Source organism: Calypte anna, chromosome 4A (assembly GCF_003957555.1).
Source record: "Calypte anna isolate BGI_N300 chromosome 4A, bCalAnn1_v1.p, whole genome shotgun sequence".
In the NCBI taxonomy this organism is placed as follows: Eukaryota; Metazoa; Chordata; class Aves; order Apodiformes; family Trochilidae; genus Calypte; species Calypte anna.
Genome location: NC_044248.1, coordinates 22,865,276 through 22,886,794, shown reverse-complemented (window position 1 = coordinate 22,886,794; position 21,519 = coordinate 22,865,276). Strand labels below are relative to the sequence as shown.

Genomic DNA, 21,519 nt, shown 5'->3' with positions numbered 1-21,519 from the left:
TGAGAAAAGCCTGAGAACAAACGGGGCCACTCCGTCTCCAAGGGTTCTCCCTTGAACTGGGCGGAACAGCCTATTAAGGGCTTACTTAATTACTTTAATGACTCTGGACAGGCTTTTAAATGCAGTCAGCGCCGGGGCTGAGGGGAGGGGTTGGGGGGTGCCGGGGATTTGCAGGCAGGCGGCGGGGATGGAGACGGGGATGCGGCGAGCGGGGCGCAGGGCCCGGTATCGCGCCCTGCGCCCCGCTCGCCGCATCCCCGTCCCCATCCCCGCCACTATTGTGGAACCGTCACGTGTGTCCCCGAGGTCCACGTGGGGTGACACAGCTGGGACGCCCCCGGCTGCGTGGATGGGGCGAGGAGGAGGGGAGGGAGGGAGGGGGGAAGGAAGAAGAGAGAAGGGGAAAAAAAAAAAAGAACAACCCACAACAAACCCTCATCCCTCTCTCGCCCCCTTCCACCCTGATCTTTAATGCATGCATTCCCCCGGCGCCGCTCGCCACTAATCCTATGGGATCAGCGAGTCCGTGGAGGCCCCCCGGGGTCCCCCCCAAGAAGTTATGGCTTTATAAGGGACCCAGAGAGAGCGGGGAGGCAGTGCCCACCATGGCCTCCAAGCTCAAGGAGCGGAGAGTGAGTTGTCGCCCGCCTTGCGCACACGGCTCTAGGGGCTGCCCGGAGGATTTGGCCCCAGCCCCCTCACCACCTTTCCCTTCAACCCCCCATCAAAAAAAATCCCAACCACCCACCACCTCCCAGACAAGCTTGCCTTGCTGGGGCCGTCTGCGCAGACGGGGAAACCCCGAGGCGGTACCGAGAGGACCGGTCCCTGGAGCATCCTTTCCGGGGCCGAGTCGTGCCCGACCTCGCTGCTAGGACCTGGGCCGGGACGACTGCCCTGGAGGGGTGGGGCCGGGGACAGCTGGCCCAGTGAGGCCAGATCCGGACCCATTTGCCCCCCACTAACATGCCCTGTCTGTTTTGCAGAGAACGCCCGTTTCCCACAAAGTGATTGAGAAGCGGAGGAGGGACCGTATCAACCGCTGCCTCACCGAGCTGGGGAAGACGGTGCCCATGGCTCTGGCCAAGCAGGTAGGAGGGGTGGGGAGGGCAGCCCCTGCGTCCCTCTTCCCTGTCCGGACCTACCCCCACCCCGATGCTGGGGGTATGGAGGGGCGGCCCGGCGGAGCGCAGCGCAGCCGCAGGAGAGAGGTGACGATGCCCCTCTTGCTGCCCGTTGCAGAGCTCGGGGAAGCTGGAGAAAGCAGAGATCCTGGAGATGACGGTGCAGTACCTGCGGGCCCTGCACTCGGCGGACTTTCCCCGTGGCCGGGAGAAGGGTAGGTGGGTGGGTGCGGCTCCCCCCGGGACACCCGCGGCGTGGAGGCCGCCCCAGCTCCCCACACACACACATCCGGACCCTGAGGTGCTTGTCTCCGCTGCCCCTTCCTTTCCAGCAGAGCTGCTCTCCGAGTTCGCCAACTACTTCCACTACGGCTACCACGAGTGCATGAAGAACCTGGTTCACTACCTGACGACTGTGGAGAGGATGGAGACCAAAGACACGAAATATGCCCGCATCTTGGCCTTCCTCCAGTCCAAAGCGCGCTTCGTCACCGAGCCGCTCTTCACCTCCCTGGGCTCCCTCCCGGAGCCGGACTTTTCCTACCAGCTGCACTCCGGGCCCGAGTGCCCTGGGCATGGCCACAGCCCCGGCGAGGCCGTGCTCCAGCCGCCTACGGGGGGGGCCTTCCCCTGGCACGGCACCGCCCGCAGCCCCTCCCTGCCCTACCATCTCCCCAACGCCGCCGTGCCCCTCGCCAGCCCCGGCCAGCAGCGCAGCACCTTCCTCTCCTCCGTGCAGGGCCTGGACCGCCACTACCTCAACCTTCTCGGCCATTCCCACCCCAACGCCTTCGGGCTGCCCCCGGGCCAGCATCCCTCCATGCTATAGAGACTCGCCCCCGCCTGAAAAATCCTACTTAAGACAGCGGATCCTGCGAGTTGGGCGCACGAGGAGGCTGCCGGGGCACTGAGATGCGCGGAGGTGGCGGAGGGCGGGGAGCCCCTTGGCCGCCTGCCCCGGCGATCCGGCTCTGCCCCCGCCTGCTCTCTCTGGGGGGCAGGATCTGCCCCCGCCCGCGCTTCTTCCCACCTTAGGGTGCGATGCCTGTACAAGCGATGCCTTGGAATAAATGTTTATACTCGCCACCCCTTCTTGTTTCCGGGAGCTTCCCCGGCTGCCGGTGGGGGTCTCACCCGACCCACTCACACAGGGAAAAAACAAACAAAAAAAAACACCAAAAAACACGAGCGAAATGTGGTCAGCGAGACCCGGGGCGGCCGCTGCACTCCCGAGCCGTGGCTTGGCACTGCGGACAAGAGGGTCTCGGTGCCACCCGGGGATGCTCCGAGGCCGTCACCGGGGCGGTGGGCGGATGTAGTAGCCCTCCCCTCCGCCCCCCACCCCTGTGGGTGCCGATGCACCCGGGGACACGAGTCCGAACGGCACCGGAATCTCCCGCGTGTTTTGCCAGCGAATTTCTGCTGCGCAGCGTGTCCAGGGTGAAGGAAGAACGGGGAAAGCACAGGAGGGGCGGAGAGGGGTGGTGGCCGCTAGGGAAGTGCGGAACTCCGAGAATAAACCGAAAAACAAAAGTTCCTGAGATCGAGTCCTTCCAGGCGGGCTGCTGGAGCGGGGCCATGGCACTGCTCCCTCCTGCCACGCTACTTCGGTCCCACCGCAACCAAGCGTCCCCCGGTGACCCCGCACCTCTGGCAGGCGGGACGGGGGGACCCCAGCCGTCCCCCTCTCTTCACCGCTCCTGGGTAGACCGGGTTTGCCCGGCGGTCCCGAGACATCGAGGGGTAAATTAACTTATTCCAGTTGGGTGGGGAGGCTTTGAGGAGATCTGACCCGCGTTGTTTGCCCAGGTCACGGAATGGTCTGACCCGCAATTTGTAAACCAACCCGACGCTTTATTCGGAGACAGACAAAAAGATCTTCATTACAATGAGCAAAAAAGTAGAATGTGTATCTACCATTTAACCTGTAAATACGGGGAAAGCTGCTATTTCAGATTAGTGAGGAAAAGGTCACACGGCGGGCTGATGTGCTGAGCCGGGGGGGGGAAACTCATTTCCTCGGGTCACCTTTAGGATGATGGTAAATCCAGCGGGAACCTCTCTCCTCCTCAGTATCCACAGAGCAAGACGGGATCAGCCGAAGGCCCTCAGCATCAGCAGCAGGAGGGTGGCTGGTGCCTGCTCTGGGAGCTCATGTCCTGCAAGCGTTTTCACCAGCGCTGGGGGCAGAATATGGAGAAAATGCTACACGATTTTTATTCTGTGAGCATTAAGCTCCCGTGGACGCCCTGTGGCACTGGAGCATTAAAGATACAGCGTTGCCCTGGAAATATAAATTATTAATATATTCAGCATTTTGGTCCCTGTTAACCAAATAAAACAAAACTTTTCTTTGCTAAGTAGATTTGCTCTCTGGGATTAGCAAAGGGCCACCACGGTCAAAACTGGGGTCATTTACATATAATTTTGCAAACTCGCACTGGTCCATGACAGTCTTTGTATCTCCAATTTGTTATTCTAGATTTTTTTTTTTTCCTTTTTCCTTTTCGTTTTCATTTAGCTGTGGAGGATAAACCCTGCTTTGGCTTTACAATGACTTTAGGATAAAAGTCTTCCTCTCCACCCATGCAGTGCTCTGAGCTTGCCCTCCAGTCCCACAGAACCCAGCTTTTGCCCCCCAAATTATTTTGGCATCTGTTAAAGCCCATGGTGTCACAGATAGGATCCCTGGAGTAGATCAGCACGAGCAGCAGGGCATAGAGCTCCCCCCAAACAGGGATCTCCTGTTGGACCTTGACAGAGGTCCAGTTCAGTTCATATGGTTTTACTTTATTTTATGTTTTTGTGCCTGGTGGGCAGACATTTTTGATTTTTTTTTTTTTTTTTTCCTCTGGATGCAACTTCAGCTCTGATGTGAGCATTTCCCAGTAGCTCTGGTGGGAGCAGGTAGGAGCTGAATGTCACCCACCCTGGTTCAGTTAAAAGCTGCACCTGGTCCCAGGTGCCCTTCTGAGCTGGCAATGCTCATCTTCTGACACAGTAGTGCCATTTACTGGTTACTGACAGCAGCTAGCAAGGGAAAAAATACAGGGGTTTTGTTCTTAAATTAAACTACTTTAACTCCCAAAGTCCCCAAAATAGTAGTTTCTATGTACACACCTTCTTGGCTAAAAATCCTAATGATTAATGACTTGCTGTATCATTTCCTATTTCTTTCCTTCAGTTAGCCTCTTTCTCCTAACACCTTCATATTTCTTTTTCTTCATTTTGCCTTCTCTTCCTCCCCTGTGCCTTCCTCATTTCCATCTCTTCCCCTGTTACCTGAACTACTCTCTTTTCTGCACTCTTTCCAAGTCTTACATATAGTGTAATCCTTCTCACTCACTACGTACAGCATAGTTACAGATGAGTAATTTTGTTATGTTGAGGGCAAAGAATAATTTTGGGACCAGAGGACAGCAAAAGAGGAGTTTACAGTTCTATATCTGATACTGACTCTCATTTGTCTTTTATTCAGATGGTAGAAGACTTGATGTCAATCTTTTTAATACTGCATTACTGAAAACTACTCCAACTCCCTAATTTATCATAAAGATTTATTAACTATCATGGAAATAAACCATCATCAATTAGATAAGTAGCTTGTGCACACCTTAAAAATCTACATTTTAAACAGGCAACAGGTGAAGCCTGTGAGGAAGTGTTACTGTGCTGCCCTTACTCTTTAAATAAGTAAAATATACTTATGAACTCTGAGCATACATAACAAATCAGAAGTCGTGTTTCTTCCTATGGTTTTGCAGCAGTCTGAAGGCATCATTCAAAGATCAGGGGGCTTTGGTGGCAGTGCCACACTGTGAAGTTTCCAGCATTGGTAACAGCCCATGCTACAGAGCACAGTCCCTGTATTCATGCCAACTCAGTAATTTTTGGGACAACTTATCAATCAGGTCACCAGTTAGTGAGAAAAGTGTACTTTTACATTACTTTGGGTAAAAACAAATCTTACCCAACCAGGCTCATAACACTGGACCACAAACAGTTGCATCAGGACATCTATAGTGACCAAGCCATGGGTTGGGAGGAAGCAGGTGAAGGAACAAGGAGGAACAGAACTGCTGAAGGCTTTTAATCACTGACACATTCCAGTTGTGATGCCTGAAGTAGCTGGCTTCCAGTGGTCTGGATATGATCCCTTTCCCATGACACCAAAGATCCTGCCAGTTTATAAGGCCTGCTTTCCCACAGCTCTGTTGGATGCTGCTGTTCCTCATGTTCCAAGGCACCCCAAGGGCAGCCTGCATGACTTGACCAGGGTCATACCAGAAGTGCTTAGTGGAGCAGAGGGTCTCAGGTGACAAGGAACAATGAAATGACCACACTATCCAGATCAGCTTTTTGCCCTGCTACCACTCAGAGAGAATTAAACAGTGCCCAGAAGGGTGTTTTGCCTTCATAAAGTGACTCAAGCATAAAGAGGTAACCTCTGTTTGCCTGTGGCTCTTGGGAACACGCTGTGTGTTGAGACACATGCTAGTGAAGCAGCTTCAGACTTGTCCAGCAATCCCCTTGCAAAGGCAGTATTTTGGAAAGAAACCCTGCAGACCATTATCTGTTCTAAACACTGGAACAGGCTGCCCAGGGAGGTGGCTGAATCACTATCCCTGGAGGTGTTTAAAAGGCATAGAGATGTGGTGCTTAGGAACATGGTTTAGGGACTGAACTTGGTAGAGTTAGATTATGGTTAGACTCAATGACCTTAAAGGTCTTTTCCAACCAGAACAATTCTGGGATTCTGGAGATGCAGCATCTATCTGAAAGACTGGCCTCCTGCCTTCTCTGAGTCCACTCCCTCTCACATCATGTTTATTTCTAGGAAACTTGCCTGCAATTTCATAACAGCCATTTTAGGAAAAGAACACTGGATTTTCTTGAAAAGAACATGTAATTATGGCAAGATGTACAAGAAAGGCATTTTAGTAGGTATATAAGGTCAAAGTTCTGATACTCAGCCACATACCATATTGCATACAGCATGGCATGGTAAAACAAGCAAAACTAATTTTAAAAGATGAGAGAGAGCTCAACACTGGGAGCAATTGGATGAAACATAAAATGTAAAGAGTAGTAGTTTGGAAGATTCAAACTCAGAGTGTTAAATCTAGTCCAATTTAGGAAACAGACTCTTTAATATTCATGGCAGGGGAGTTGGAACTAGATGATCTTTAAGGTCCCTTTTGACCCAAATCATTCTCTATTTTATGATTCATCTTCTAGCTGGGGTAATGGAAATGTGCATAATGTTACATAAGAATACAGTTAATTAGGCTGACAAAAATGCTTTTGCTAGCAAGAAATCTAAATTTTGCACATATGCTCTGAAAAGTTTAAAAGCAATTTAATTTTTAATTGCTGTAAGAATACAGCACCTCAGAATGCAGTCCTGGTCTATGTAATGATTGCGCAATTAAAAAAATGAAGCTCTTTGAACAAGGGACCCTTGCAAGGCAATAGGGAATTAATGATAGGGTCCATGATTCAGCTGCACTTTTGGTGAACATTAAGAAGATAGTTGTACCCCCATTGAGGACTTAACTCAGAGTAACGGTGTAGAAGGATTCACATCAGATCACTTTGTGGTCCTTTAGTAGAGACTGTCTCAGTCTCCTGCTAGCTGTGGAAACCAGGCAGCTCCTGAGCTCTCTTTCTCCTATAAATACCAGCACCATCCCATGAAGGGTACAGCATGTAGTCCAATTGGAACCCTCAAGACCAGAGTTACAGCAGAAAGTGTCTGCATTCTGATGCAACAGCCTGTGCCTCCATGTCCGAGCCCTTAGTTTCTAGCCTGAGGCTCAGACGTTCTTCTAGGAAGCTGGACTCTCCAGGTTGAAGTCTTCGAGGCTAACAACCAGGTGTCCCCCCTTGGGAGTGCCTGCTCATAACCACCCTGCCCCTACAAAGTCACTTCTGTTGTTTTTGAAGGAAATATTGTGGCCTGGTTAGACTTTTAAAAGGAGAAATTAGGTGGTAGTCTATGAGGAGAGGGTTTGAGCTCAGGATATCAAGCTGAAGGAGACATCCAATTTAGACTTGCAAGCATGAAGCTGTGACAGGGTTTCAGTGCTTTCTCCACACCAGGGAGGAGTGGGGACTATGGCTTTCACACTTCTATTTTCCTCCTCTGGAAGTGTATGTGCCCAGTGTGCCCTGTGCTTTGTGTACCTTTTGTACACTATTATATGTTTACATTATACATGTGTAAACTACTATGTACATAGTACTCCTAGTCTAGCTTGGTTGTTCTTTGCTTAAATATGGCCTTGTCAGATCCTCGGAACTTTTGCAATCCCAGTGAGATTTTTTTATTCTTGTACCTGGAAGAAATATTTTATTATAAAGCAACCTCCTAGCATAAAGGAAAAATCTTTTTAGTGATGATGATTATTATTATAATATATATATACTATATATATTATTATTATTATCCTGATAGAAGGACATACTGAAATTTATAAGCATCTACCTTAAAACTAAACCTCAGATGTCTAAAAGGTAGAGGTCTAGGAATTAATTAGTAACTAAGTAATCCTCTTAGTCAAACAGGACAAACAGGTATCTTCAGTGGACAATTTATCACGGGGGGGGGGAATGCAGAATCAATTGACCAGGTTCACATACAAAAGGGAAACATCAGGACAGCTGAAACCCACCCTCCCTGCTGTCTGACTTTTTTGTGTGTCTGTTATGCAAACTGAAGGTGTAGCCAGTTCAGTGACTGAAATGAAACAGGTGATGAGTATTTAAGGGTCCCAGTGGCTGGTTATCCCAGATATTATTGTCAGATATTTTTAATGTACCAGTCGTATGTACTGTTAGAACAGGTGGGAAGATTTTCATGTGGGAAAGAATGTTTTTTTGCTATTTTCCTTCAGCAAGCACTGTTTCAAACAAAACTGTTAGCCACCCACTAAAAGCCAGTGCATCACTTTCCTTAGTCTGGCTGACAAAATGTCAAGTTCAGAAGCTTACACCCCTCTGCAGCACCAGTTTAGATGCCTGCAGAAAAGCAGCCACCTTATTCCCCTGCCACGTTTGCCAAGAGGAAGCAAAGGGCTTAAGGAACTCCATGTGTAAAATACCTACATCTAAAATTAGAAAATCAATATTCTTAAGTACATGCACGCTAGGGGAAAATTTTGCTGTTGATATAAATGAAAATCAATTCTCCTCTCTTCACTTCTCCTTGCCATTACAGTCATTGAAATTTTACCAGTTCTGGCTGCTAACAAGAGTGAACAGAATACTACTGCATTCTCATGAATGTACTTATGAACTGGGATTTCATCACAAATAGATAGGTTATAGATAGACAAAGTTTAATCCCTTTCCTGGAAAAGTAATTATTTTTTTTTTTCCAGGATTCATCATTAGCCAGTTTTGCTGCCGAAGTGTTTGCTTGATGGATTTTAAAAAGAAAGTTTATCCTTAGCCAGGTGATACTTTAACACTGAACCCCCTGCTCATCCAGTTTGGTTGCATTTTTGCAACAGAGCACTGTTTGAACAGTTTCAGTAACACCATTTTTTTTTACACTTTTAGTGGAAATTACATTTGCCCACACACTTACCACCAGGATGTCAGAATCCCAGGTGAGCTTTTTTCTGACCCTAAATCATTAGCTCCTTTTTGAAGTGGACAATGCTTGGCATAGAGTACCCAAATGTCTCACAAACTCCTGAAAACCCAATGTGCTGCCTTTATTTATAATTAAGTTTCTTAAGCTTGCAGTGTTCACATGTATTTTCACTTAATTTCAGATTGGATGTCAAAACTTCCATCATTACACCAAAATTAAAGTATAGTGGCACCAAAGTGAGCAACAACAATAGCTAATAACTATCCTGAAGGAAAATAGCAACTTACCCTAATTAATTAGCCAAATACCACGTAGTTAACCTGCAAACTTCCAGCAAAGTCATTGGTGTCTTCAGAAATTTATCTAAAGATCATATCTAAAGACAGTTTCAGGCCAAGAGTCATCATACTGCTAAAATAATGCTTGTTCAGACAGCAAATCCTCTGAATGAAGAATAGGGAATGATTCTTCAGGGACTGCACGACCCATTCCTTTCTAGCTCATTTTTACCAAGATTTTCAAGGTCAGAAGTCTTCTTGCTTCAACATGCTCTCCTGGGTGAGACACCAAGATTTATTTCATCTAAGTCCTCAACAATTCCTTTTCTGTTGCTGGGTAGTTTTTACTTAGCAAGCTTTTAATACCTAGGGGGGGAAAGCACGTTGATGCAAAAAGTTATAAACAAGACTTCACCTGTTACCATGCTGATGGAATTTCTCCTTGGGTTTTGTTTAATGGTGTCTTCATCTGTCTCTACAGATCTGATATATCTCAATACCACAATTTCTATGTGGTCCCAATGATGCATTTCAGAATCCACTCTGATTCTGAAGTTTTCCAGGAGGAGAGATTACCAAAGTTACAAAGACTGGAATGAATTTTGTCAGCGACTCAGTCAGCAGATTGGAAACAGGGAGCAGGTCTTTACTGACAAAGGCCTACAAGTCAAGACTGAACTCCCCATTATTGCCGGGCTGCAGTCTAAAATTTCCATCTTGCTTCTCATTTCTTCTTGTTTCTGCTGCACTCCAGACCATAATGTAACCATTATTTTGTGCTATGGAGTAGTTCACATAGCTTCTGCACAAGCTACCCACACCTCAGAATTATGCCAGCAGAAAGAGGAATGCAGTTCACTGTGCTGGCCCTGCAAGGACATACACACAAGCTCAGCCTTGTGAACTTGGCTCGTTTTACTTTATTGAGAGCTGCTTTGTTTAGAGTTCAGAGGAACTGATGAAAACATGATAGAAGTAAACTGTCACTGCCACAGGGATTTCAGAGGAACTGGTAAATTAGGAAAAAAACCTGCTGGCCATAACTGTGTGTTCTTCCAGGCTAATAAGCACAACATCCCTGAAAACAGCCAGGACCAAGATTAGTGGCCATAAAACTGTCATGTGCATGCCTGGAAGCAGTACTTCAGATGAAGTCCTGTGCCTTCCTACCACATTTTAAGAAGTAGTACTGCAGGAGTATGATACGGGTTTTTCTATACCTGCCCAGGATATTGTCCATCTATACTTTCTGGATCTGCCTATTTTCCCTCTGTTTCTGTGCATCTTTCTCCTCTTCAGGCTCAGATCAATGGGATCCACAGCCCTCTGAACCGAGGTATCTCTTCAAAGAGCATGTGCAGACTTTTTCTGAAAGATAAAACACGATCAGTTTGCTCCTACCTCTCTCTCTGCAATCTCATCATGTCTCTTTTTAACAAACATAACAGAGCCCAGGTAAGCAAAAACCATTCTTTACTACGATACCTGCCCATACAATTTCAGGTTGGTTTTCTTAACAGAAACATTGCTGGGCAGTGCTGTTGAACTATGATGGATTGGGTGCTGTCCTGACTTACAAACTGACAGCCCAAGTGGATGCAGGAGCTGGCAACTTTGCACATTCCCTCTGAAGAGCAACACGCCCAGATACAAAGCATTTGAGGACATACTTTTATGGAGTCTCTTGAGCCCACCTGGCACAGCTCAGGAAGGCAACTCAGCCAATATGTATTTACCTTCCTGCCTGGAATGGAATAAGTAGTCCTGAGCATAAAGCAGCCCAGCCCTAGCAGGCTCTCAGGGCTGCACTGCCTTAGACTTGCAAATCCCTTTGATGGTGATAATGGTTGCACGACTTAGGCAGGAACTTTGATTTCATATTTTAATGGCAGAGCGCACAACGTGGAGCCTGCGGGCAGCTGGCAGCCTCGCCTGCCTTTTCACCCCTTTGCACCCCTCAGGAGAGTGGCTTCAAAGTGCAGCAGCACGCTGAATTGTCTGCTGTTCACCAGGAAGCTGGGTGCAAAGCAGCTTTGAAAAAGACGAAGCATCTCCAGGTGGTTCGGGGCACGGAGCTGCGGCGAATGTCTGCGGTGGGCATAACCGCAGGCCGGCAGGGTTAAAAGGGAGGCTGTCCAAATTCATCCAAGACCTACAAATCTTGAAACACGTAAACCCTACATGCGTCAGATAAAGAAGGCAGAAAGAAAGGTGCCCCCTAATGAGTTTTTTTTGCGCTTGGGTGAGCGAAAGGGCTGCTTCGGGAGGCTAATAACTGAAAACCTTCCAGGCTTTTGTCCGGAGAAATGGCAGGCACTTTCCATCCCTTTGAAAAAAAGAAGGCCTTTCGGAGTCTTCACGAGAGATGTGGATTTTAAGGGCGACCTTAGGTCATACAGAACTAATCAAGCGAAAACAATAAGAAAATTAGACTGACAGTCAGCAAGTATCTGAGGACTTTATCAAAAAGAATTAGGAATGGACAAATTCACTGGGAGCAAAGGATCAGATCTGCAAGGTGGCATTGTGTGGTGGGATTAAATTATTTATTCATTGTTAATTTATTTATTTATGTATGTGCAAATGACCTAGCTGCTGCAGGTGCTGAGGAGTTTCTGAAAAGGCCCAGTTTTAGAGCCAAGGCTAGAATATTGGTCCATTTAACTCATTCTTTTCCTTAAGGCGATCAAACAGTGACTTTTATCTAGGAGATAGAAGAGGAAAACCATATGTGTACTGGGAATGATGCGGGGTCTGAGCAGCACTAAGTACCCAAGTATTCCAGCCTCATTCAAGAATGCTGTGCAGTTTAATGTCCAGCAAATTAGCAAATGAATGCTTATGTCAATATGTGAAAAATCCCTAGTTGGTTTAAACAGATAAAAAGCCTCTTGGGAAATGGCAGAAAATGCAGGCTTTCTCTCCTTGTCTTTTTTAAAGAAAGAAAGAGAAACAGTACTTATTAAGTTTTCCCCAAAGTTACAAAAAGTTGCAGAAAACAGCAACAGTCTATGTGGATGCTGGATCTTATATATTCATCAAATATTTCCAGTGCTGCTACTGCAAAAATACAAGAAGATTTTGCCAGGCACTCTTTGAATCACATACTTGCTATTCAGAAAAAAAAACATATAAAATCTGGGACAGTTATAGAGCCTGTTAGATGCCATCCAGCTACTCCTCTCTCAAAGGTACAAGAGGTCAAAAGCCCTGGAGAAGGCCCATCTCTACATTTTGCCCTGCTTTATAAAATCAATCTTAAAGATTAAATCCACAAACACCTCTTGTTTTTCCTTCTTCAGATGTACCATTAACAGGAAATGGTAAAAAAATGTCATCTCATGCTTCCCCTGACCCAGCAGAGCAAAGCCACAGTGGGGACTCTGTGTACAACATGACCCTGGGGAAAAAAGGAACACGAGATCTCAGCATGGGGGTTGAAGGTAAGAAGTCACACATATCAAAAATGACAGCATCACATCAGTTAATGCCATGTGATAACAGAGTCCTGCTGGGTTTACATCCTTCTACAGAGATACACTTGAAGGCTGACTGGTAAGGAACATTTTTTTACTAAACCAAGAAAGGGGTTGTAGATATTTGGGAAGGACAGATCATAATGAATTATCTGTCTTCAGGACAAGCATCAATAGCTATGCTGGGGATAATAAGACTGCCCCATAAGGTGAATGGAAACCTAGACATCTCAAAACCAGACAGATAAGTTTATGCAGAATGTCATTTTACATACTTCTGCTTCACCCATGGTACTTCCCTTCCCTTGGCCATTCTTAGGCCCTCTTCTCATAACCAGCCTTCTTTATGTCATTTTGGAGTAAGGGCTACTAAAGAGAAAAAGAGAAGGTATTTTAAAGAACAAATTTCTTAAATAATACTGAATTTAAAACCTCAAATTAAAAATTCAATGAGAGAATTTCACAGGCCATGCAAAAAAACATTGGTCATGTAGAAAGTCTGCTTCCTCTTTGGAGTCAAAAAGTTCTTCTACCTCCCTCAAATGCTAATGTGTGAGGATGAATTTGGTCAGTCAGAATGCCAGGATGTCACTAATACACCACCACTTACCTTCTGCAGCCCACTGAAAGCTGTGACACACATTAGCCAGGGAGCCTGCTGAGCTGTGGTCTCACACTGTGGGCTCTCAGGGTGCTCTGGAAAATGGCAGGAACCAAAAGCAGAGTTATGTAGCACTGAGAGCTCAGTCCTCTCAGGAACAAGCATCACAGGTCAGGCCTCTTCTTGCTCATTGTTTCAGATGGATGGAGTCCCATCTCATAAGAAAAATACTTATGAGTGTTCAAGGGCATGATCTAGCACTGTGGCTGAATTTCATGCCCTCAAGACTATCCAATTCACTTTCTATGTTGTCTCTGACCTCAGCTGTATTGACAATGTTTTTTAGCTTTACCAAACATCACCCCTACCTACCTACTATTTTGCTGTCAAAGTCATTAGCTAAAATATTTCCACTAGTATTATACTCTCTCACCTCTTTTCCCACCTACTAATTTTAAGACCTCCCTACTATTTCCCACTTTGTCCAGCTTTGGTGTTAGCTTTCCAAATGCTGCAGAACTAGAATTATTTTTTCTGCTGCTTATTAAGATGTTTTGCTTAATGTCTCACCAATGTTTGACACAGAAGAGTCAGACTGACTGTGAGTCCTCCTTCCATTGAGGAAAACAGGTTGGCTGTTCCCTGCGTAAGGGAAAAGAGTTGCCTCAAGGAAGACTGGGAATATGGGCTTGAGTTCTGCAGGGAGGGCTCAGCACAGGACCAGAGGAGCTGGTCCTGTGAACGGTACTTTAAACTGTCCTAGCACTCATCAGTACACTTTACCAAGGGATGCTCAGAAGACCTTCTCCTTTTCTCTATCTGCAATTGCCTTCTGAATGTGCAGCAGCCACTCAATGTTGTCTGGGACCTGGTAGTCCAGACTGCTCCATGAAGCAGTAGCACAGTAGAATGCAAAACACACTAGACTGGTAGGTCTAAGAAATTAAATATGGGTAAACTAGAACAGGGAGACCCTGCTACATCTGGAACTCTGCACAGTTACATGATCAAAGGGCTGAATTCCCACAATCCAATAGAAGATTCTTCCAGGAACTCTGAGAATAGGAAGCTTAGCTTTGAATGAGATCCCATCAGCTAATGCCCTTGTTATCCTTACCTACCAAGTCCTACTGGATGTAGATGCAAACTACAGGATATAAGATTATCAGAGGTTTCTGTAGGCTTTTACATGGTGTATAGAACTGAGCTGAAAACAGAGATCTCATATTGCTCATTGTTATTAAATACTGTCTTCTGTAACATTTTGTGTTTGTTTCAGTGTCTTGTTGTTAAAAGAACTCTTTCACTTCAAAGATTGTGTCTACAAGTGTGTAGGATGTTCAGCTAAGGCAGCCAAGCTGTTGAAATTCCTGGCATTTTTACAACATAAAAAGGATAGCCAGAGATTTTCTTGGCTTGATTTCACACTATCCTTCAAGGAGGAGAAAGTAGAAGTCATAGAATCATAAAACAGCAGGTTGGGAGGGACCTCAATATGGTCTAACCCTTCACAGCAGAAGCACAGTCTAGATGAGATGACTGTCCAGCTGAATCTTAAAAGCGTCCAATGTTGGGGAATCCAACTCTCCCCTGAGGAGATTATTCCAATGGCTGAAGGTTGTCATTGTGAAAATTTTTCCTCTGTTGTCCAATTGGAGTTTCCCCAGGACTAACCTGTACCCCTTAACCCTCGTCCTTTCCATGTAACTCCTTGTAAAAAAGGGAATCTCCATCTTCTTTGCAGTCACCCTTCATGTACTGGAGCGTGGTGATGATGTCTCCCCTAAGCCTTCTTTTCTCAAGGCTGAGTAAAAACATTTCTCTCAGCCTTTCCTTTTACGGCAGGCTTTCTGGTCCTTTCATCATCTTTGTGTCTCTTTTCTGCTTCCTTCCTGGACCCCAAGTTATACATGGGGACATCTGTTTGTAAACGTAATGAAACATCCACAGCTATTAGAAAACTATCAGGAAAGGAAAATTAGAAAAGGAAATTGGAACTTCAGCAGCCAGGAAGTGGCATGAGGAAACCATACTCTTCTCTGAGCTGGAGGGACATCATTCAGGCAGGTTCTGGGGAAGTCCTGTCACCAAATTCAAGGTGCAGCAGCTACAGCCTCATTGTTAAAGACTTCTGGGATGTTTGCATTTCACAAATAAAGTCCTTCGTTATGCAAACAGGTGTAAAGTCACTGAGAAATTAGTCTGCTCTTTCTCTGTTCAGTGAAGTGTATGGAAGTTTCAAAGCAGTTCAAAGCAGGGGAGGCATAGACTGGACATTAGGAAGCGTTTCTTTACTGAGAGGGTGGTCAAATACTGAAACAGGCTTCCTAGAGAGGTGGAGCAAGCCTGTCAGTGTTTAAGAGGCATTTGGACAATACCTTTAACAACATGCTTTAACATCCAGTCAGCCCTGAATTGGTCAGGCAGTTGGACCAGATAATCATTGCAGGCTCTTCCAACTGAAACATTCTGTTCTGTTCTAAACTACTTCCTGAATGAAGAAAATCCCAAATAATAGCAACTAGAAGGCAGACAGGTGATGTGAGAAAAGCCAGAAAATTATGCTACCTTTCAAATATTTTGTGTATTTGACAAAACACTTTGATCCAAACAGATGTATAGATCCAAACAGATCTATAGATTTTACCAAAGCACAAAGAGTTCTTAACAAGTAGCAGACAAAGTCCATTCAAATAATAACTATGGTTATAACAGTTTTCAGCATAAATGCTAAAGGTAAATGGGGACAAAATGCAGAAGATCATAAAAAGAGATGTGCAAAAGCAGTACTTAGTTAAAAAGACATTATTAAAATTCCCACTAAAGCTGAACAGATAGTTTTATCTAATAAACACATCAGTAAATGACCCTCCTTTGAATAGAGAAAGTTTGGCTTGGCTGATCAGACAGTCAGCAAGACAAACACCAAGGCAGCAAGTGCAAGGCAAATCTGCTCCTTGGGGTCTGGTCCATGCTGATGGTTGCTGCCACACAAACTTTTCCAAGTACACTTCATATTTTTCCTGTCTCTCAAAACATGCAAGTACTACTTACTGAAGCATTAAACTAGTCTCCAGCTTCAGAAGTCCAGGGGTCCAAGACACTATTACATTCTGATCTAGGAACATATTAATTCCCTGAAATACTACTCTGCTTACTCATTAAAAATACAACATTTCTGGCCTGTTTTCAAGTACTGTAATATTATACAACCTTAAATGTGCTTTACAGGAAGAAGGATGAACCTTTAATGAACCTTACTGGGTTGGCTGGTCACAACTTCTGTATGCTTTTTATATTGTGTACATTATTCTGAACTGTGCCTGAAATAATAGATAAAATACATGCAGCGAGGAGAAGTTGAGACACCCAGCAGTTCAGGCCTGTTTAGGTGTCTTCAGGAAATGAAACTGGGAATTAGAAGGCTGTTGGCTGGCATACATGTATATTGCAGACTTCCTCTCAAACATTTTTCTAGTGGTTCTACAGAATTTGGTTTGGCTTTGCTTGCTTCACTGGGAAGACATGCAGAAAAAGAAGACACAGAGCAGGAATGCTTTTGCTGGATACCACCAGACCAGAGGTCCTTAAAAATGTGCAGAATTATTCTATAGAGAATCTGCCTCTTCCAGAGACAATTTACATTTTGTTTCTCATACTTTTATCCAATATTAACGCATGAAAAGACAATCTATACGCAATCAAATACATTACTGATTGTAAGACAGGACATTTTCACACTTCATCAGAAGCTGTCTGGGGGAAAACCCCACAACAAAATCAATAAACTTTCTCTTTTAAAATCTTACGATAGGCTACAAAGCAAAGGGAAACAGCTTTACAAGGTCATCCTGACTGCTGAGATGTTGTTGCAGCAAACATTCAAGAATTCATATTAAGCCAAGTGTAAAACAGCAAGGTATTTCTCCCAATTCGGAAAGCTGAACTAAATGAGTCCAGAGTTTTGCCCACAAACATCATAATCTTTGACTCTTTTTTTAATGAGATTATCTGTTTAGAAAATCTAAAAAAGAAAAAAAAAAGCAGGTATGACATCACGTATCCTCAAGATGGATAACATTTTTTTCTCCCTTTTTACAGAAACACAGTAAATCATAGTGGTAAATCAAAGCCATGTTAGAAAACCAGCATAAAGTTATATAAAATTTTTAAAAATCTTCTACAGATGTCAACTGCTCTTAGTCTATAGGCAATGAATGTGCAAGTGTCTGAAAACCAGAAATAAAAATTAACCAATATATTTCTGTGTTTATGACACATTAAATTAAAGGCCACTTGTGAAAATTAAATTTATTTTTAAATAAAAAAGTACAACTAACTGTCCAGCTATAATAACCTAAGTGTTACCAGACAGAGACAAATTGGAACAATTCCTAAATACCTAAGTATAAGTTTTAAGAGTCAGTAATCCCACACGAAGGTAGTGATGGCACTATGTGTAGGATGTACACTATGTGTTCTTGGCCTAGACTGATTGTAGTTGTCCTGCATCAACTGCCGATGCTACTGACATCAGTAGAGTCAGGCACCCAAGTGACACCAGGCCTGCAATGGCAATGGGATCAATAGTAAGGCTGGTACACCAACAAGAGGGAGGTGTCAGGCATAATTTCCCATGGACTGTCACTGCTGAGACTCCTTGGTCTGTAACTGGTTCAGCTCTTCAGGTTGATTTAGTCTTATATGAGAATAAAATAAAGAAAATTATCAATAGAGGAAATATGAAAAAGACCCACACCAACATTTTTTTTACAGTATGACTATTTCAAATCTTTGGGCAGATGCATATTGAAACTGTTTGGACTAAAACTGGAGCAGAACACCCTGAGGTGTGGGCAGGTCCAAGTGGGACACAGCACCTGGGATGTCTCTATGTTTCACTGCGTCCTGGTTTACCCCTTGCTGGCAACTAAGCCCCACACAGCCAGTTCCTCATCCTGCCCCAGTGGGACAGGGAAGGGAATTCAAAGGACAAAGTGACAAAACTCGTGGGTTGAGATCAAGAAAGCTTAATAGGTAAAGCAATGGCTGCATGTGCAAGCAGAGCAAAAGCAAGGAATTCGTTCACTACTTCACATCACCAGGTGAAGCCATCTCCAGGAGACCAGGGCTCTATCACAGGTAACAGTTGCTTGGGAAGACAAACACCATCACTCTGATGAGTCCCCCACTTCCTACTTCATCCTCCACTTTATATCCTAAACATGGCATCATATGCTTTGCAATATCCCTTTGGTCAACCTGGATCTGTTGCTCTGGGTATACTCCAGTTTCCTGTGCACCTGCACACTGGCAAAGCTGAAGGGAAGCTGAAAAGTCCTTGATTTCTTAGTAACAGTTAAGTACATCAGAATATTATCAACATTTTTCTCATACCAAATCCCATACTAAATACAAAACACAATGCTATTCAAACTTAAAAGAAAATTACAGAATCACAGTATCACAGAATTGGCTGGGTTGGAAGAGACCTCAGAGATCATCAAGTCCTTGATCCACTACTGCTGCAGTTACCAGACCATGGCACTGAGTGCCACATCCAGTCTCTTTTTAAATATCTCCAGGGATGGAGAATCCACTACTTCCCTGGGCAGCCCATTCCAATGTCTGACCACCTTCTCCATAAAGAAAGCTCTACCCCAGACAAAATCAAGACATACTGACAGTAAAAAGGGTAAGGATTGGTGAGGACACACTGGAAAGATCTATTGTGCTTCTATTTCTGTAACAAACTTGCTTGGCATGTGCTGCTGACCGCTGCCTATGCATCCACATGCTGTGGGCTGATGGCTAGGGAATGCAAGCGGGCCAGTACATTTCAAGCAGGATGTCATCTCCAGCAGCTGTGCCAGGAAGCTCCAGCAGAGCTGTGCTATAATCGCTGTGCTGTAGGCTGGCATGAGAGTGATTGTGTGCAGTCATTTCCAGCTTAGCTTGGCTCACGTCACCTGGGCATGTCACATACCTGAGGACATTTACTGGACTCTTCTGTTTGCCCCTTAATCTCCTGTTAAGATTAGATCAGATCTCCACACTGAGATTAAAACACTTTACAGCACCCTTAAGTATGTCTTAAATTGTTATCAGCTGAAAGGGTCCTCCCTGCCCTGGACAGGGGGCTGGCAGGACCAGGGGTGCAGGTGCTGGGGCCCAGACCGGTCCCGGTGCAGGGGGTGTGGCAACAGCAACCTGAAAATAAATTAAAATTAAGCGTTGCAGATCCTAATTTTTATCTAGAACATCATCACAAACTTTTGCAGGAATAAGAAAGAATCCAAGCTATGGATTTGAAACTTCTTTGCTCAAGAAAGCTCTGCCAAAAACCATCCTCTCCTGTTCTGCCAGGCCCTGTTTTTCCACTTGGTTTTTACAGCTGCTGTGACTGAGGTCAAGTGATATGTCACTCTGTCAGATCACACAGAGAGTCAGTGGCTCTTCCCGGATTAGAATGATTCCACACAGCCCTCTGAAAAGATTTGTAACAAATGTCAGTGCTGACTGTCCACTGCTTAAAGCATATGTTTAAAGCTCTTAGACATCTCAGTCAAAAGGTATTGTAAATATAGAGACAAAGCTCGTAAATGCTTCACTCTGGAGTTTTAATAATGGCAAACCAGAAACAAGCAGGGACAAAAAAACCCCATAAAACAGGTCACCTTCAGCAGGGAGTATGTGCTTTGTTTTGGAGCCATTCCAAGACCAGGAAAGGATTTGAGTTTTTTCCTCCAGCAGCAACCAAAATGGTCAAGATGCTAGTGGCTCAGCACAGGCAGGCAAGGTCACAGGGCAAGAGGCCACTAAATAACAAATGCAACTTTCTCTTTCTTGCTTGTTAGCATTCCTGGACATTGATTTCAGGGTTTTTTTGGGTTTTTGTTTGTTTGTTTGTTTGTTTTTTGTTTCTTGGGGGTTTTTTTTGTTTGTTTTTTGGGGTTTTTATTTGTTTTTGTAGTAGTAAAGGAGACATGTTTGGAATGGCCATTTTTTATGTACAACTGCAGAGAAAAATGCCTAATGCTATGGTGTTGTCTCAATCCTTTATTAATATCATCAAAACACAAGAAATTTCCTTGCAGACATCTTAGATATGCTGAGATTAAACACGAGTTGTAAGCAAAATCAAAAGCTAATACACAGCAGCATCCCTTTATAATCCCATCATTTTAGCAAGAAATAAATATTCCAGCTATTTTTAGAAAAAGACCACCACAAAGTCCCTAGGCTTGAATGGTTCAAGACCACTCAAGTCCTACTGGAAACCTGTTTGAGGTTTTAAAGATGTAGCACTGTGACTAATTTGCTGATTCTGTGAGCAGAACCTGAAAAGTAGGACAGATAAAGCCAGGAAGACTGAAGTGAACTTCCTTTTTGAAATCTTAAGACAGGTCAAATTAAGATAACATTAACAGATGTATATAGCACATAAAATCTTCATTGCACTATGTAAAATGATGCCACTGTGATTCCCCATATTTTTTCTAAGAATCCCTTGGTCTCTTTTAACTTCTTTCAGAACTATCAATCATATTATGCCTCCTGTTCCACTCCTTATGCCTGAAACAGTTTATATAAAACACAGTTCAGAAGTAACCTAACTGTGAACCTACCATTTATTTTAAAACAGGGAAGGATGAGGGCAAAAGAAGAAGAAAAAAAAAAAAGCCTGAGTTTTTTAGTAAATATTTACTGAAAACACCAAAAGCTGCCAAATCTTTCAAAAAATTCTTATAAGAGTTCAGCTACCGCAGCTTTATCAGGGGGAATATACCTGCTCTACAAGACAACAAATCACTTGGAAATTTTCATCTACTCATTTTCCAACCTTCTTTCTATGGAAAAGTATAGAGGTCCTTAGCTATCCTGCACCAAAAAGGAAGACTTTCCATTTTTTTATTGACTCTCAGCAGCACACAGACATTGAAAAGAAGCTTAGTTCATAGCACCTTTAAAATTAAAAGGAATGTTTATTTCTTAGATAGGTCCTTGTTTTAAGGTGACCAATATACCTAAGATGGTAGTGGGCATTTTAGGAAGCAATGCTTAGGGGTTTTGCTGTCCTATCCAAGAGGCTGCGCCTACTGAGGGGCTAATGGACTGCAATACCCATGGTCCTCTCAAGGACCAGTGCTGACCTTCTCTCTTCTGCCCAGCAGGTCATTGAACGAGCTGAGGAAGAGGAGAGAATGAATAATCTGAACAAACACAATGGACCTGGTGATGGATCCTGTCTGTAAAATGGACTGCCTTCCACTGAAGCTGGCTCCCCTATGATCAGACCAATAAAATCAGAAAAAGTTACTATATTGCACAGCTTCAACCTCAGCTTCATGCTCATCCTATTGTAGTGGTGACAAAACACAAAGCCAAAGTCAGCTTTTAAAGTGCTGCCAGAGGTGAAGGGAAAAGGCAAGGAGCAGCC

General features: G+C 44.5%; 1 protein-coding gene and 1 long non-coding RNA gene across 4 annotated transcripts in view; one reads left to right on the top strand and one right to left on the bottom strand.

Moving 5' to 3' along the window:
* The first annotated feature begins 959 nt into the window (after positions 1 to 959).
* Positions 960 to 2,077, top strand: HELT (helt bHLH transcription factor). Of its 2 annotated transcripts, none has more exons than XM_030449905.1 (3): positions 960 to 1,091; positions 1,243 to 1,339; positions 1,460 to 2,077. In XM_030449905.1, exons 1-3 carry the CDS (start codon positions 1,074 to 1,076, stop codon positions 1,951 to 1,953), a joined length of 609 nt encoding a protein of 202 aa, XP_030305765.1. In that variant the 5' UTR covers positions 960 to 1,073; the 3' UTR covers positions 1,954 to 2,077. The 2 variants fall into 2 exon arrangements, with proteins under 2 accessions (XP_030305765.1, XP_030305764.1); XM_030449904.1 differs by having other exon boundaries at positions 1,457 to 2,077.
* Positions 2,078 to 10,039: 7,962 nt separating this feature from the next.
* LOC115598255 overlaps positions 10,040 to 21,519 on the bottom strand; it is a 37,155-nt gene continuing 25,675 nt past the window's right edge. Inside the window, exons 3-4 of one of the 2 annotated variants that reach the window (XR_003987530.1) lie at positions 13,089 to 13,174; positions 10,040 to 10,370 (exon numbers count right to left, since the gene is read on the bottom strand). This is a non-coding gene — a long non-coding RNA (uncharacterized LOC115598255). Of the gene's footprint in view, positions 10,371 to 11,298; positions 11,404 to 13,088; positions 13,175 to 21,519 lie in introns of those variants that run through there. The other variant, XR_003987529.1, reaches the window with a different exon arrangement.

Bases quoted from the DNA above. Each gene is read 5' to 3' on its own strand.
- HELT (XM_030449904.1), top strand. The intron at 1,340-1,456 runs GTAGGTGGGTGG...CTTCCTTTCCAG, and splicing joins TCCCCGTGGCCGGGAGAAGG to CAGAGCTGCTCTCCGAGTTC.